Source organism: Phytophthora parasitica (assembly GCF_000247585.1).
Source record: "Phytophthora parasitica INRA-310 unplaced genomic scaffold supercont2.23, whole genome shotgun sequence".
In the NCBI taxonomy this organism is placed as follows: Eukaryota; Oomycota; class Peronosporomycetes; order Peronosporales; family Peronosporaceae; genus Phytophthora; species Phytophthora nicotianae.
In genome coordinates, this window is record NW_008649009.1 from 120,014 (window position 1) to 134,464 (window position 14,451).

The following is a 14,451-nucleotide window of genomic DNA, read 5'->3' on the forward strand; positions in this document are numbered from 1 at the left end:
GAGGCTTCGGACAGTTAAAAGCGAAGCGTGAGGGCTACAATCGTCAAGTGTCAGCAGCTAATGAAGCGCTACAAAGCCATGCAAGTGGCAATGAGCCTCGGAGGCGAGGGCAGTTTTCGACCTGCTCATGGCAAAACTAAGCGCGGACCAAGAAATTGTGGTCCTCTTGTCGACGATGTGTACAATGCAATTTTACGACTGGAGCCGAAGTATCCAGATCAATTTCGTTACACCGGTGTCAGCTCTACTAAGGTTAGTAGCAGGGCCCACTGGGAGTCACGTGAACTCGAGCTGGTGGCGTGTGCTTATGTGGAGAGCATGGATCATACACCGGGACGCAGTCTCGGCAGCGAGGCTCTACATGCTAAATACATGGATCTAGGTGGGAGCTCGGGTCGAACCAAGAGAGCGACGCAAACAGCAATGCAGACGTTACTAGCTGCGCAACGATTTGTCTTAAGCAAAGGGCCCTGGGAATGGTGGTTTAGTTTGACCGATCATGATCAACGTGTGTTATCGGCCCATTGTAATCCCAAGGTGCTCACCATGCTACCACGCATGAGTCCAACGATATTCCGCTATCTGGATGAGGCTGCCAGTAGTCGGGAAGTTGGTGCTCCTAGCGGACAAGAAGCACGCCAATTACCATCAGGAGGCTCTATTGCCCGTGAAGATGTGGCTGTCAGCAGCGGTCCAGTAGGCGGAAGCTCAACGCCTAATTCGACGCTACAGTGTGAAGAGTATCAAGGAAGTAGCAGTCGTGCGTGTGACGAGCAAGAAGGTGAGCAACGTACCAACACAGCCCCGGCGTCTACTATCGCCCCGCTAGATCGAGTTGAAGAGAGCGGCAACTCAGAACGAGGGCAGGATCCTGAATTGTTGGATTCAATGAATAGAGAACCCAGCAAGCATCAAGTGCGCGATGTTGATGAAGAAGCCGAGGTCCTTTCGTTGGGGGTGAATAACGAATATGAAAGCAGAATGTCGGTGATGCAAGGCTTCATCGAGAAGGCGTTGGACGTGATCGAGGGTGCGAATTCCCGCATCATGGACTATCTGCTCAGCCAAAGGAAGGAGAAGAACAAGGCTATTGTGCGTAACGCCACCGCTGTATTGGAAGGTGATAACGATGCCACTGCGAAGTTGGAGCAAATGTGTCGGAAGCATTTTGCAGACGCGGAGGAACTCTCGCGATTCATGCACTCGCAGATGAATGCAAATGAGGATCAGGTTTATCGATCAAGAGAGCGAGCAACAGGTTTGAGTTTTGAAACTCAGTTTTTCAAGTGCATTTTCCTGTATATGTCGGGTTTAACAAACTTCCATCTTTTATCGTGCTAGTTGCAAATGTAGCTGAAAAGCTGAGGCTGAGGTGTTGGCCCGGGTCATTATTAGTGGAACATGTTATCATCATCATCAAGATGCTGCTTCTATTTAATGAATAGACGAGTTAGCCGTAGCAACTTGACATCTGCATGTACTTTCACATCATTTTTTATTAGGCCGACGTAAAGTCCCCCCAATCTTCATCATCCACAGCAGTTGCCGGTTCCGCCACTGTTGGCGGAGGCGCAATAGCCGGCACCTTCACTGTCGACGAAGGTGAGTCTCTCGGCGGTGGCGGGATCATCGGCACCTTGGCTGGACTCACTGCACTCCCTTCTCCGCTACTTCGACGTCGTGTACTTCTCTCTCCATCGTCAGCACCGTTGGTCTTGAGGTTTATCCGGATAGTCGTTCCTTGTGGCAGACTGAGGTCCTTCTTAGGAGACATTCCTTCGCCTACCGACGTCTCTGCAGCTTCTGCGGTCTCCTGCTCCACCTCCAGCTGCCGCAATGCATACTTGGCGTAGTCCTGCAGTGTGGCTTTGAAGTTAAACGCCGCGGTGCGATCTGGAAAGCCGATGCCCACGAAGGCGCGACGTCCGCTCTGTTCGTCCTCCACGCGCAGCATAAAGTAGCGCGACGAGTCCACGCAGTCGTGCACATACACGTCTAGTGCCAGCTCGCGTGAGATCTGCAATGGACACTGAGCGAATAGTGTGGGGGTTGCAGAAGCCTCGGCTTCGTCTGCTACAGGTTCGAAGAGCTGAACGAAGCACGCATCTCCCTTCTGCATCACTCGCACCGAGCCCGTGAGGAACGGATGCTCCGGGTCCCAAGCATCAGCACGTGGCGCCAGACTCGTCACTTGACCTGCCGGTACTTGGTAGAACCACACGCCCTTCTCGCTGAACAGCGAGCGTTCCAACTCGAACGCGTCCGCAGAATCCGTCATTGCTCGTAAGATTTCTAGGAGCTCGATTAAGATGGCTATCGTCACCGGATAAAATCTGTGAGAATGTAAATTGAAGTAAGTATAGATGCTGGCACGGATTCTGGACTTTGAGATTAGTAGATCCTGTAAATGTGGGATATGAGAAACTCTTTGAGCACAGTATTTGTAAGACCAAATGTAAACTTTTATATATCGGACATGCATGGCATCCAAAACTAAGTGGTATTGCCCATGCGTGCCTATCTACATCTCGTTGTAGAGTTCGCGACGGATCTCAGGCGTAATCTGGTGGTGGAAGTGCTGTTTCAGTAGCGGCTTCATGGCCTCCTTGTGTTGCTTCGGGATGTCGTTCTTGTAACGCTGTGCGAAGACCAACAGCGACTGGTGCCACAAGACTGGCAGCTTGCGTGTGTCCGACGTGAAACGCAGGAAGTGCTGGCTCAGTTCCGAAATCACACGTGTAGGCAGACTGTACTTCTTGTTGAGCAGCACGCGGATGAACATACTGTTGCCACCCGAGTACTCCATACTGGACAGCTTCATTAGCGTCGCAGCCGAGTGGATCACTGGCACCGACACCTTGGAAAGCACACTGCCGATAATAGCAGCTTCTCGCAGCGTGCAGTTCCTGGATTCACAAAGCGGGATAATGATGCCCTTGAAGAACGCCTGCGGCTTGTACAGCGCCTTCTTGAGAGCCATGTACAAGTGGAAGTTCAGGCGCTTATTTTCGTGAATATCCTGTCGCACGTGCTCGAGCAAAAAGATGTTGAAGAAACGCTGTGCCATCTTGGGGTTCAAGTTGGACGCGAACAAGCGCGTAGCAGCGCGCATGGCGTGCGGAGACCACTTCTCAGGGCTGGTGAGCCACAGGATGTCCTCCCAGTAGCTCAAGCTCGGAATCACTTTGAAAGCCTTAGGCAGTTTGCCGGACGTGTATCGCTGCAAAATTTTGCCCACGCCAGTGTACACTTCGACGATCTTGGGGTCAAATTTACTGTTTTGCGGGGCTTCGTCGTCCTCCATCTCGCCACGTTCACGAGCCTCCTTCTCAAAGATCTTGTCCATGATGATGTCGGCCAGGTTGCGACGCTCAGGCGCGCCCACCATGAAGTTGGCAAGGGCTTCTTCGTCGTCCTCGCAGATCTCCACCTCTTCCACGTAGTCGCCATTGATACGCACGAGGTCCTGGCCGTCGTACTCGTCCATGTCCTCGTCCGCTTCGGACTCGGACTCGTCGCTACTGTCATCGGCCTGTACGTTGGTAGATGTCTGTGCCTTATTTCTGTTGTGTCGGGCCTGCTCCTCCGCCTGCTGCTGCTTGGCCAGCGCCAACGTGCGACGGCTTAGCTTCTCGGGCACTACGTCCTCGGCCATATCGTCGTCTGAGTCGTCGACATCGTGGCGAGCATTCTTCTTGCTGCTCTGATCATACCACGGCTTGTTGTCATAGGCCAGCTGCTTCTCCAGCGGACATGCACGCTTGGGCTTCCCCTTCTCGGCCTTAGGCATCGTTTACGGAGCTGCTAGTCGAATGGAATGATAAATGGCTGCGCTGCGTCGACTGTGACCACCAACTATAATCACGAAAATAAAATACACCCGAAAATAACGAACTAATTTCGACGTGTTCTAAAATAATTCTATTTTCGGATGAATGTACCCATCTGAGAAAGATCGTGCTTGGCGAGAAGACATGGCAGACGCTGCTACTGCAGATGAGACCAGTGCTATCAGTAGTCGAGATAGCGAGGATGCCTTGTCACCGTCGGGCTATCGAGTGCGTGCTGGAAAGAATAGTGACAAGAATGCTGCAGGTTATTGACACGGATGACATTTGTGCGGGCAGATGAGCACCCAAGCGATCAAGTCGGTGGACGAGTTGCTGGCGAAAGACGCAGAAGACGAAAGTCTACGGAAATACAAGGAGCAACTATTGGGCTCCGCTGCTCATGGAGATCGAGGAGGTCCGATCAATACTTGTCAACACCTTGACCTCTGACATTGCTACATCTCATCTTCGTGTTTTGTTGTTGCAAGACGCTAATGACACTCGCCGCGTGGTGGTGGAAGAGTTTAAGGTCGAGTTCGAGGACGGACGAGAGAATATTGTGTACAATCTGGACACTTTAGAGGGAGTGGAGCACATGCGCACGACGCCTTTTGTCATGGCCGAAGGCTCTCGTTATCGATTCGTCATCTCTTTTCGCATCAACCAGGCGATTGTAAGCGGATTGCGTTTCCGCAATAAAGTCAAAAAGACTGTGCTGTCCACGAACGATGAGATCGTCTTGGGTTCGTACGCCCCGCGCTCCGAAAACTATGTGTTCGTCTTCCCTCGTCACGAATGGATGGAAGCTCCGTCGGGACTTTTCTATCGCGGCAAATACATGGGCAGATTCATCTTCGTCGACGACGATCATGTTGAGCATCTCAAGCTATTCTACACTTTCGGTACGTTGCTTGGAAGGCAATGCATAGATATGATGCGATAAGGACTGACACTTACTCATTTAACCCAACAGAAATTAAGCGAGGATAACTGCATTAAATGCAGTTATAACCTGTTATACGGTATCCCTTTCGTTCCAATGCAAAAGAGGTATTACTGAATCTTCTGTTCCTCCATAAAGCGCTTCTGTTGATCGATCATGTAATCGATTTCCATAATATCGTCAGCTTCCGTTGGGTTATTCGTTGGTGTACGAAGGTTATGCATAGTGGTGCTGCCCATGTGCAGTGGGATGAGATGTGTATCCATGTGCTTGGCTAGCTCCATAGCACAGTCCTGCATAAGTGAAACCTTGCCACGCAGACGTATGGGTAGGAATGGCCATAGCCACGACGTTATATACTTGAGGAAGCGTGTCAACGGACCAGCATGAACAAGACCAATTCGATCAGGGAAGTTGGCTACACACACATCCAGCAATCCACGCATAAGACGAAGATCAACTTGTGCCATACCCAATCCAGCCGAGTCTGTCACAATAGTGTACGTAGTGACTCCAGGCGGCATAAACCGTCGACATCCAAGCTCTAACAGGTACACGTGCGCACGGACCTCCGCTTCACGTCGACTTGCCATCGTCGTCCAGTCCTTCAACATCGCACGAACCCAAAGAATTGGGCGATTCTGGAAGTCGTAACCATACCAGTACATATTCCCCGATGCCAACTGAGACTTTACGTCATCCCAGGTGATCGAATCCACTTGGTAAGTGCATCTCCACTCAATGATACGAGCCATTTTCGTCACCGCGTACGCAAACGCACGATTTTTTACGCGTAGGACGCTGAAAAGATATTCATCCGCGAACACATGGGTCGCGTCAATATGTACGGAGGCAGCTTGAGCGATTGCCAGGCGGAACGAGTGCACCTCAGCTTCTTCAGCGCGTGTCAGCGTGATCACAGCGCGGTCCATGGAATCTTGCATGAGGTCTGTTGTTGCGGATCTTCTTCTATTCGCAGAATAGTTTTTAGACGAAGATTTAGCGATCGGGCTCCGATTTAAATGCAGAAGATCAAGTGTCTTCTCGCTCATGTCGCGTAAGGGTTGAGGAGGTTGGATAAGCTCTTCTTCGTGGTTCCGTGGCTGGAAATTGATAGAAAGAGTAGCCGTCGCGCCACTCAAAGTCAGCCATAATAATAGCCCTGTCACAAGACTGAGTTTGAGTGGACCAGGTAACAGCACAGTGGTGACGAGAGCGTTCAGCAGCACAAGGACGCAGCAGAAGCAGAATAAGTTGAGGAGCCGCATGTACTTCTGCTTCAGCTTCTGCACTTGTGCTTCCAATCGGTGACGATCCTGCAACGATCGTGTCGCTCGTTCATTCGAGACAACAGCGCGGCGCTTGTTGTCGTCTACGACATCGTTGTTCGAGGTTTCTATGCATACCTTCTTGTATCTGGTCGCTGTGTTCATCTGAAACGAGTTATTGTCGCTGGACGAGCATTCCACAATAAAATCGTGACGTAAGAGCTCGTTCGCCAAAGCCAAAGCAGTTGGAACACTATACGCTCCAAAGCGTAGTAAAGCTTGAACCCCATCCGTCCCTGAAATACCTTCTTCTCCATCCTCGAACTGCGCTAACAGTTCTTGAAACACGCTGTCGTGCTGCCACAACAAGTGACCACGACATCGCTCAGTTCCATCCTGCTGAATTTCCTCCGATTCACTATTAATTGTCATGACTTGTGTTTCCTTAACCAAACGATGATCGGTATTCAAGCGATACACTCTGTCCGCACGGTACACAAAGCTGCACGAGCAGCAAAATGGTACCAGGACGTCCTCATCCACAAGTTTACGAGCCAATACAGATGCTTCGCTCTCAGTAAAATCCGCTGCACTACCGTCTCCGAGAAGAATGCTCTCCACATCGTAGCCTCGAACAATTGCTACTTCTGTGTCGCTATCCGTCGCGGCCGCCAGCATCTCCACAGCTTGCTGCATGTCCAGCAGTGTTAGTGACCGTACACTCCCCACTATTTCCCTGCTGTCCTCTGTATCCATCAGCGACACCTCTCCACGCCAATTACTACTGATATTCGCTCTACTTCGAGCGCTAGCGAAGAGATCGATCCACACCTGCTTCTTCCCTTTGGAAGTGGCATCCACAAGGAACTCGCGGCCGGAGCGAAGGTCCTGTAGACGTACTGAGTGCATATGAGCGGAGGACACCACGATCCCCTCACAGCTCAATGATCCGTCCAAAGGCAACAGCTCAGCAGGCGGCGATGCCTTCGGTTTGCTGCGCTGCTTGGTTAGTTTAGGCTTCGGCTTCAGCTTCGACTTCGTCTTCTTCGAGGAGCGAGAGATTGCAGATGCTGCTGCTTGCCAAGCCGAAGACGGAGCTTGTAGCACCACCGCATCCTTCTCCAAAACAGCCACACGCTCGCGCCATACGTAGTGCGCGTCTCGGAGCAGTACGCGGCCGATGTCCATCTTGGAGCTACTGGCGGTATCGCTGAATTGTACCGCACTGCGATTGGGCGAAAACATGAATGTGATGTGCAGGAGTGATGATCATGACTATTTCAATGTAGCCATCGACTTTTTACGTTGTTCATTTTTAGTTATCTGGTGCTAATGGTTTTATTAGCGCTGGCTGTCGATGGGTGAGGTGGATGGGAGCTCTGCCGGTCGAGAAGTGGCTGGCTTCTTCGGTCGAATAACGCGCGCTTGGGGTGGGATCACGTTGAACGGTCCACGTGGAGCAGCTCTCTCTTTGGGCATAAGACTCATCTTGATATCTTGAATCTTCTTGGTGGCCTCCGCCACTTGCTTCGATTCAAGGACGGACTGTACGTTGCGGTTGCGCTGCAGCAATCTCTTCGAGTCCAGATTGCGCTGCTTCAAGTGCTCTTTGCGTCGACCGTCAATGCGCTTCAACAGCGCTGCCAGCTCCGCTTGCTGCTGCTGACGAAGTTTGGCTTCCTTGCGTGCGAAAGCACCACGTAGCTCGTCGCCCATCTTGGAGCGTTCGTCGGCTTCCACCTCATCTGCAATCTGTTTGATCTTCTGTGCCTCCGCATAACTTTTCTGCTGTGCTAGGCGATGCTGTCGACGACGCCACTCGATCAATTCTTTGGAGAATTTCGGTGGCCGCTCGAGGATTTCTTGCTGTAGTTTATCTTGGAACGCAGTAAGATCCGCAGCGTGTTTCTCGGTCATTTGCTTCACGTATGCTTGAGCCATGCGGTCGTACTCCTCCATATATTGATCCCAGGCTTGATTGAAATCGTTAAACTGCATGTTGTGGGCGATCTGGACGTCCTGACGCTCTGCAATTTGACGTGCTTTGAGCGACTTGGATTGGCGTTTAAATTCTTGTCGACGCAGTGCTGTTAGCTGCGAATCCGCGCGCTGTGCTTCAAGGTAGTTGCCGTCTTCTTCACACTTGAGACGATATTCTTCCAAGATCGCGATGAACTCCATGACTTTAGGGTCTGGACCGGCATGAAGTCGATCACCGCCAGTACCGCCACCTGCCAGTTCTTGCTCTTGCTGTTGCTGTCGAAGCACGTGGTTTTGGATGAGCGATATAAAATCTTCGAAGTTGATGATGCCGCTATCACCCGTACAGTCGTCGAGTTCATTCAGAAGCTCTGCATTTACGGCATTAGCAATCAGTTTAATATGAGCAACTTAGGTTTTCTCGCAGACTTGCCTTCTGTCGCATCTCGTCCAAGTTTGTCCAGAATCTCAGGAATATGTTCCGTAGAGATGTTACCCGAGCCATCCTCGTCGTACACATTGAAGACAGCTGAATAATGAATACACGCTTCGGTTAAAAATCTCCATCGTGATTCTTGACACATTACTGTACAGACCTCGCAGTGCACCGAGCTCCTCAGCTGAAAGATCCACAGGGCTTTCGCTGGACATGGCGAGGTGGTTAGTAGAGATGCAACAGCGCAATTTGACCAGCCCAGGGGGCTTTCACGTCCTCAATGCAGCTCAACTCGCTTTATGTCTTGTTGGCTTGCTATTCTTGTCAACCACTCTGACTGCCATCAAAACAGGAGCGCTGTGTGTGCCCAAAATACCAAACGACAAGACTCCAGGCACCAAATTGCAAGCCATTTGGTCCACAATGCCCACCAGGGTAAGTTCATTCCCTTGTGCTCGACATCTTCTATCTACAAAATCTAGTCCTATTCCCCATCCTTCTTGTCGTCCGTGAGTTCCTCTATATCATCCACATGGGCGAGCCACGGATGCGCCAGGCATTCTTCGGCTGTAGCGCGCTTCGAAGGGTCGTACCGCAGCATCGGACCCATGAACGATGCAAGAGATTCCGCGTCATGACGAGAGAAGTGATACTTTTCGATCAGCACTTGCTGCAAGCTCCAGAACTTGAGGTTACGGATACGCTTCAAGTCGCCCTTGCGGTTGAAGAATTCTCGTAAGCCTCGCTGGGATCCTGTAAACGACTTGGGCATGCGGCCAAGCAGCTCAATCATCTGAGCCAGATGATCCTCGTCGCGATTGAAGTTGCGTCCACTCTTGGGGTCAAACAGCAGGTCTCCAGTCAGCAACTCAAAGACGAAACAAGCCATGGACCAAATATCTGCCGACGTGTCGTAGCGTTTACCCAGGATAACCTCAGGACACCGGTACTGGCGAGTCTGGATATCGTTCGTGAAGTGTTTCGTAGTCCAGCAAGCGTTGCCCAGGTCACAGATCTTGGCGTCGAGCTTCATGAGGTTAAACATTTCGCTGTTGGCGAGTTTGTTGAAGCGCCTAGCCCAGCGGCCAAGACGTAATTGTAGTGGGTTCACTTCCAAGCTCTTCGTGTCTTCCGATGCAGCCAGAGGCAAGAGATTGATTCCCTGTATCACGACGTCTACTAGAGCGTCGTCGTTCTTAGAATTCTCCATTTTCTTCGCTGCACTCTTAATATCTTCGTTGCTGGGAGGCTTCGGAAGGAAGAATCCAGGCAGTGCGATACCAGAAGAAGTCGCTACGTTCAAGAAGCGGAGGCCATCAACACGACGTTCCAAATAGTCTAGCGGGGAGACAAAAAACAGAAAAGTGAGCAATAAGACAAGCTACAATAAGCAGAAATGAACGTCATACCTAGCACGGCATGTGTATATCTGGCGTCGAATTCCAGTCTCCAGAGTCGGTACTTCGCCTTGGTTGACGTGCTTTTTCGCGGAGAACTGTCTTCACGTAGCTTTAGCATTTTCTCTTCGATAGAGCTGATCACATCGTCATCCACGTGGTCCAGGTACCTCAGAACAAATGAAGTCTCCACAACTTCGTCTTCCGTTCCAACTGCCGAGTTAGTTGATACACTCAAAGTGAACTCACGCTCTTTCCGCTTAGAGCCAGCCACACGCCCCTCAGGAAGAAGCAGCATCACTCTCGCAGCAAACTCCGGAGGCAAATGTATCCAATCTTTGTCTTCTTCATCACCGAGCTGACCGACTTGATAATACCATGTCCGCGTTGAATCCGACGACATACAAGTGTCAGTATTGGCTCCTTGTCCCGTGAAATTTGACACGAAAGCGTCGTCAGCTGATTCATTCTCGGTACTACTGGAAATCGAAAGTTGCGATAAATTGTTGCTCAGCTTGTTCACAGAATTGCTGGTGAGTGTGGGGCGAGCAGTGCTGTCCATCTTGCCATTTGCAACCATATCATCCACCGAAGCCTCTCGGTCCACTGCTCCACCTTGTTTTTTCTGCTTTTGTCGCTTCTTTTTGAGCCGATTCTTCAATCGCTTCTTCTCCTCTTTCGACATTGGAGTTCCATCGGCACCACACGTTGGGGCAATAGTAGTGCCCCCATTTCGAGCCTTTTGACGCATCGTGCGGAATGCTTCCCACTGTGCCTTGCGGATCTTCGGGAGCTGCGGGATGTGATGTGAGAGCAATACGTTCTCCGGTTTCAAATCGGTGTGAATAATCTGACATTTGTCGTGCAGAAAGGCAAGTCCTTCCATCATGTCCCTGGTAAGGCGCTGCACAAGTTGCATGGGCACTCCTCTGTAGTTGTAGTATTTGATGAGCGTCAATAGATTGTCCCCCATCATCTCGAACACCATACACACGTGCACGCCGTTGGGTCCCTTGTGTTCGAACGAGTCCACGAGACGAATCACCTTAATGGCTTCCTGTTGCTCCACTGACTCATACTCTGTCCGTGCTGCATGTACAGTGCACTCTAGCAGCTCAATCTCGTCCTTGGCTGCCTCTGTGTAATGACGCGCGCTCTTCTGCACCTTCATGGCCACCATAGCCCCCGTCTGTCGGTCCAGGCACTTCCACACAGTGGAGAAATGCCCCCAGCCAAGCTTTTCCAGCACCTCAAATCTTGAGTTGTACATCTCGCCGACCAATACACGGTGGTAACCTCCGGGTTTGTAGCTGCTCTCACCTTCCTCCTCGCTCTCAGACGAATACTCGTCCTCTTCATAATTCTCCTCCTCTTCCTCTTCACTGCTGTATCTCTGGCTGCTGCTACCGCTGAGTGGTGAGAAGGAGCGACGTGCCGTCGAGGTGGAGCCTTCCGCGCTCCGGAAGGAGCCAGACTCGGCCTCCTCCAGAGCCTCTGGACTCGACGACGGAGTCGCCACTGAAGCAGCAGCCACTGGAGGTGCAGGAACCGCACCACGACCTTTTTTCTTGCGGTTGCGGGTCTTCTTAGCGGCTGGAGGCCCCTTCTTAGCCGCTACAGTACAAGATGTAGACAATGGGAATGAGATTAGAACGGATAGAATAAGAGAATATCGGCAGGCAGTACAGAAATGATATGGATATGTATAGAAGGAGAAGACAGAGGTGTTTACATACAGCTAGAGCTGACGGCGGAACGCGCGGCGGGGGCGTCCATGGAGATGCGTGAAGAGCGCGCCAAAGGAGCTGCTGGTCTTCTCAGTGTATTGGACCGACTGCCACCAACAACACGTGCAAATAGAAGATGAGCCAATCACGAAGCGCAACGTATAGTCTTTCAACCAATCGTAAGAAACTGCAACTTTTATAGTCCAACGGTTACTTCCACACATAAAAAAATGTGATATAGTCCATTCAAATAAGTTATCGTGACGTCAGTATGGATCAGACCGCTTACATGCGAGCTGGTACCGCCCCAGACCTCACCATTTAGTATCGAATCTCCCTCGCCGCGAATCACATATCCTGCTGCTTAGCTGTCGATGCCGAGATGTTTAAGATACTTGAAGCGAAGATCATGTGACGAACGAGCACGAGGCGACACCAGCACCTGCTTCTGCGATAACGTGAGCGACGGCACAGTCGACATGGTGCTCGAGCTGCGACTCAGCGGCGGCGAGACACTGCGACGCGACTCGGCTGCTGCCTGGGCCTCGTCAGCTTTCCGCTGCTGTGCCTCGACAGTGCGTTGTCTGGCTTCCTCCCGCGCCATACCTTCATTCTCAAGGTACTCGTTCTCCAGTTGAGCCTCATACTCACGCTCCATCTCGTCGTATACGGCATCCAAGTTACGCTCTACCATGGCAACAAACTCGGCACGAGTCGGCCACATACAGTCACGCTGTCGCTTGGAGTAGTCGCGGTGCAGAGGAATGTAAAACAGCTCGGCTTCTTCATTAAAGCGCACTCCTTTCTTCGGTGTATAGACATCGAGACTGCTGGATGAGGCTGAAGTTCGAGATAATGAAGAACGCAATTGTCTTGCGCTGGGTTTGGATCCCTTGCCTTTCCGCGAAGATTTCTCCTCGCCGCTCACAGCTGTGATAGGCGCATACCAGCTCGTGATGAACTGGAAGAAGCTCTTAGCGCCGCGTTCGCGCTCACTGTCGGCGTCATTCAGTCGCACTTTCAAGCCTTCGCGACGCTCCTTCTTGCGTCCAGTACTTTTCTCCAAGTCGCTGCGTGATAAACTAAAGCCCAGTTGACTCCAGTACTGTCTTCGAATAGCCGCCGAATCTTTTCGAAGCAAAGGGACGGTGGGTGCCAGTCTAGAGCCGTTGGAGGGTCTAACGGCCGCGTCAGGTGAGGCAGATGTGTGTCTTCTTTCTCTAGCGCTGCTGGGGCGATTGCGAGTGACGGGTGTCGTGCTATCTCGCGTGCAGAGTGTCGGGGAGCTGCCGCTGCGACGCGTACGCCCCATGATCGGACTGGGCGTCGACGGCAGACTCTCTGCATCGCGACTAGCGCCGTTAAGCGGGGCGTTCTTGCCGTTGGTTTTGTTCTTAAGGTTCCGACGCGAGCGTCTCCGGCGCTTCTCTTCCTCCACCGCCAGGTCGTCGAGGGGACACACTTGTAGTCTCGAAGGCATGGGCTTGACCAAAAAATGGTTCACGATGCCCGGCTGTGCGTCTTGCTCCTCGTCCCCCTCCGTGCTGTCGTCGTCGTCATCCAAGTCATCATCGTCAGACGAGGATAGCAGATGTGCGCCGTAGTCGTCGTCCAGGGCGTCGGAGCTCGAGTCCGAGCTGGAACAGGAACTAAAGCGGTCGCTGCTGCTTATGGTGGTGTCGCTCACGGCGCTGGCCTCGATGGGCGGTGAACTGCCACTGTTACTACACTTGTCCACGACGCCCATGTCCTCAATACCTGCCAACGCGTCACCAGACAACACGACTTCGCTTGCGCTCGGACTTGCCACGGGTGTGTCGCCTTGCATACTTGTTTGATAATATGGTGCGTCTATAGTTGTGAAACCAGGGGACGTCGTTGAGCGAGGCTGCGAACAATCGGCCTGCTGCGCACTTCACCTTATGAAGCGTTGCTCTCTCTCTCTCTCTTCTTCCCAGCAGCGAGGCGATTGCGCGAATGAGCATAAGTTGCCCAAGAAGAAAATCATCGGCTATGTAACCGTTATTGCACAGGACGAGTATACGACACAATATACGGATAGTGTATACAAACGCGGATTATTGGGTTAGCCCTTTCACAACCGCTACATGATAAGTTTGAATATTTCAAGTGATTTATCTATCATCAAATACCCTTTCATATTTGATAACTCGATTGAATCTCTCTGATCAAACAAAATTTCATTATGACTCGATTTCCCTCCAAACCGACGAAGTATTCACATTGAGGATGTGACTGAATGAGTTAGCTCTGCTTGAGGGCGACTTGGGAAGTACGAGGCTGTAAGCGTGCCTGAACAACTGTTACCTAAAATGCCCCCGGCAGACGACGAGGTACGGATCCTCTGTGCAAATCTTTGAAGAGAGATTGCCAAGCAGGGCAACTTCTCCAGGCAGGCCAACTTGGGAAGCGAGATGAGTGCGTGTCTTCTGTATACAATTCCGGATAAGAGGGGTAAGTATCGCAGGCGCGGCTAGGGATGCGGCGTCCTTTCAAATTTTGACTTGCACTCAGTATCCCAAGTAGATCAGCGGTGCCACTGTGCCAGCGAACATACACCCGCAATGACTTCTCGCAAATTGAAACATAGTGGATCGCTCCACCGGAACCGCGCGTCCTATTGCTCCTGGCTGCAGCATTGCTGCCAGCCAAGGAGAATGCTGGAGCCCTGCCAAGCTTGCCACTGCAGCTGATCTGCCAGCCAGCCGCGCTGATTTACGTGGCTGTTCTCTCCCACCCAGCGATGCAGTGCATCACCAGCTGCCTGGCAGGCAGCCTGCATCCTACAGCATGATGAAAGTACATGTAGTTTCTGGCTCATAGCCAGAAACTATGAAGTGTCGCTGTGG

The 14,451-nt window shown here is 51.6% G+C and overlaps 8 protein-coding genes across 11 annotated transcripts; 2 read left to right on the forward strand and 6 right to left on the reverse strand.

Moving 5' to 3' along the window:
* Positions 1–60: 60 nt before the first annotated feature.
* Positions 61–1,445, forward strand: PPTG_10758 (hypothetical protein; the record flags this gene model as incomplete). The annotated part of the gene is made up of 2 exons (XM_008906173.1): positions 61–1,258; positions 1,342–1,445. The coding sequence occupies 2 exons, from the start codon at positions 61–63 to the stop codon at positions 1,443–1,445; spliced, it is 1,302 nt and encodes a 433-aa protein (XP_008904421.1).
* Positions 1,288–2,429, reverse strand: PPTG_10759 (hypothetical protein). The gene has a single exon (XM_008906174.1). The coding sequence runs from the start codon at positions 2,276–2,278 to the stop codon at positions 1,499–1,501; it is 780 nt and encodes a 259-aa protein (XP_008904422.1). The 5' UTR covers positions 2,279–2,429; the 3' UTR covers positions 1,288–1,498.
* Positions 2,418–3,857, reverse strand: PPTG_10760 (hypothetical protein). Its single transcript, XM_008906175.1, has one exon. The coding sequence runs from the start codon at positions 3,788–3,790 to the stop codon at positions 2,522–2,524; it is 1,269 nt and encodes a 422-aa protein (XP_008904423.1). The 5' UTR covers positions 3,791–3,857; the 3' UTR covers positions 2,418–2,521.
* Positions 3,858–3,953: 96 nt separating this feature from the next.
* PPTG_10761 (hypothetical protein) lies at positions 3,954–5,024 on the forward strand. Of its 4 annotated transcripts, XM_008906176.1 has the most exons (4): positions 3,954–4,058; positions 4,128–4,245; positions 4,319–4,732; positions 4,804–5,024. In XM_008906176.1, exons 1-4 carry the CDS (start codon positions 3,975–3,977, stop codon positions 4,818–4,820), a joined length of 633 nt encoding a protein of 210 aa, XP_008904424.1. In that variant the 5' UTR covers positions 3,954–3,974; the 3' UTR covers positions 4,821–5,024. The 4 variants fall into 4 exon arrangements, with proteins under 4 accessions (XP_008904424.1, XP_008904425.1, XP_008904427.1 ...); XM_008906177.1 differs by having other exon boundaries at positions 3,954–4,245; XM_008906179.1 differs by having other exon boundaries at positions 4,128–4,732.
* Positions 4,671–7,281, reverse strand: PPTG_10762 (hypothetical protein). The gene has a single exon (XM_008906180.1). The coding sequence runs from the start codon at positions 7,227–7,229 to the stop codon at positions 4,884–4,886; it is 2,346 nt and encodes a 781-aa protein (XP_008904428.1). The 5' UTR covers positions 7,230–7,281; the 3' UTR covers positions 4,671–4,883.
* Positions 7,282–7,382: 101 nt separating this feature from the next.
* PPTG_10763 (hypothetical protein) lies at positions 7,383–8,672 on the reverse strand (the record flags this gene model as incomplete). Its single annotated transcript, XM_008906181.1, has 3 exons — positions 7,383–8,392; positions 8,518–8,550; positions 8,618–8,672. 3 exons carry the CDS (start codon positions 8,670–8,672, stop codon positions 7,383–7,385), a joined length of 1,098 nt encoding a protein of 365 aa, XP_008904429.1.
* A 269-nt stretch (positions 8,673–8,941) lies between these two features.
* PPTG_10764 (CMGC/SRPK protein kinase) lies at positions 8,942–11,630 on the reverse strand (the record flags this gene model as incomplete). Its single annotated transcript, XM_008906182.1, has 3 exons — positions 8,942–9,795; positions 9,867–11,468; positions 11,591–11,630. The coding sequence occupies 3 exons, from the start codon at positions 11,628–11,630 to the stop codon at positions 8,942–8,944; spliced, it is 2,496 nt and encodes an 831-aa protein (XP_008904430.1).
* Positions 11,631–11,719: 89 nt separating this feature from the next.
* Positions 11,720–13,557, reverse strand: PPTG_10765 (hypothetical protein). Its single transcript, XM_008906183.1, has 2 exons — positions 13,501–13,557; positions 11,720–13,432 (listed from the first exon to the last, which is right to left on the reverse strand). Exon 2 carries the CDS (start codon positions 13,407–13,409, stop codon positions 11,946–11,948), a length of 1,464 nt encoding a protein of 487 aa, XP_008904431.1. The 5' UTR covers positions 13,410–13,432; positions 13,501–13,557; the 3' UTR covers positions 11,720–11,945.
* Between the last annotated feature and the right edge of the window lie 894 nt (positions 13,558–14,451).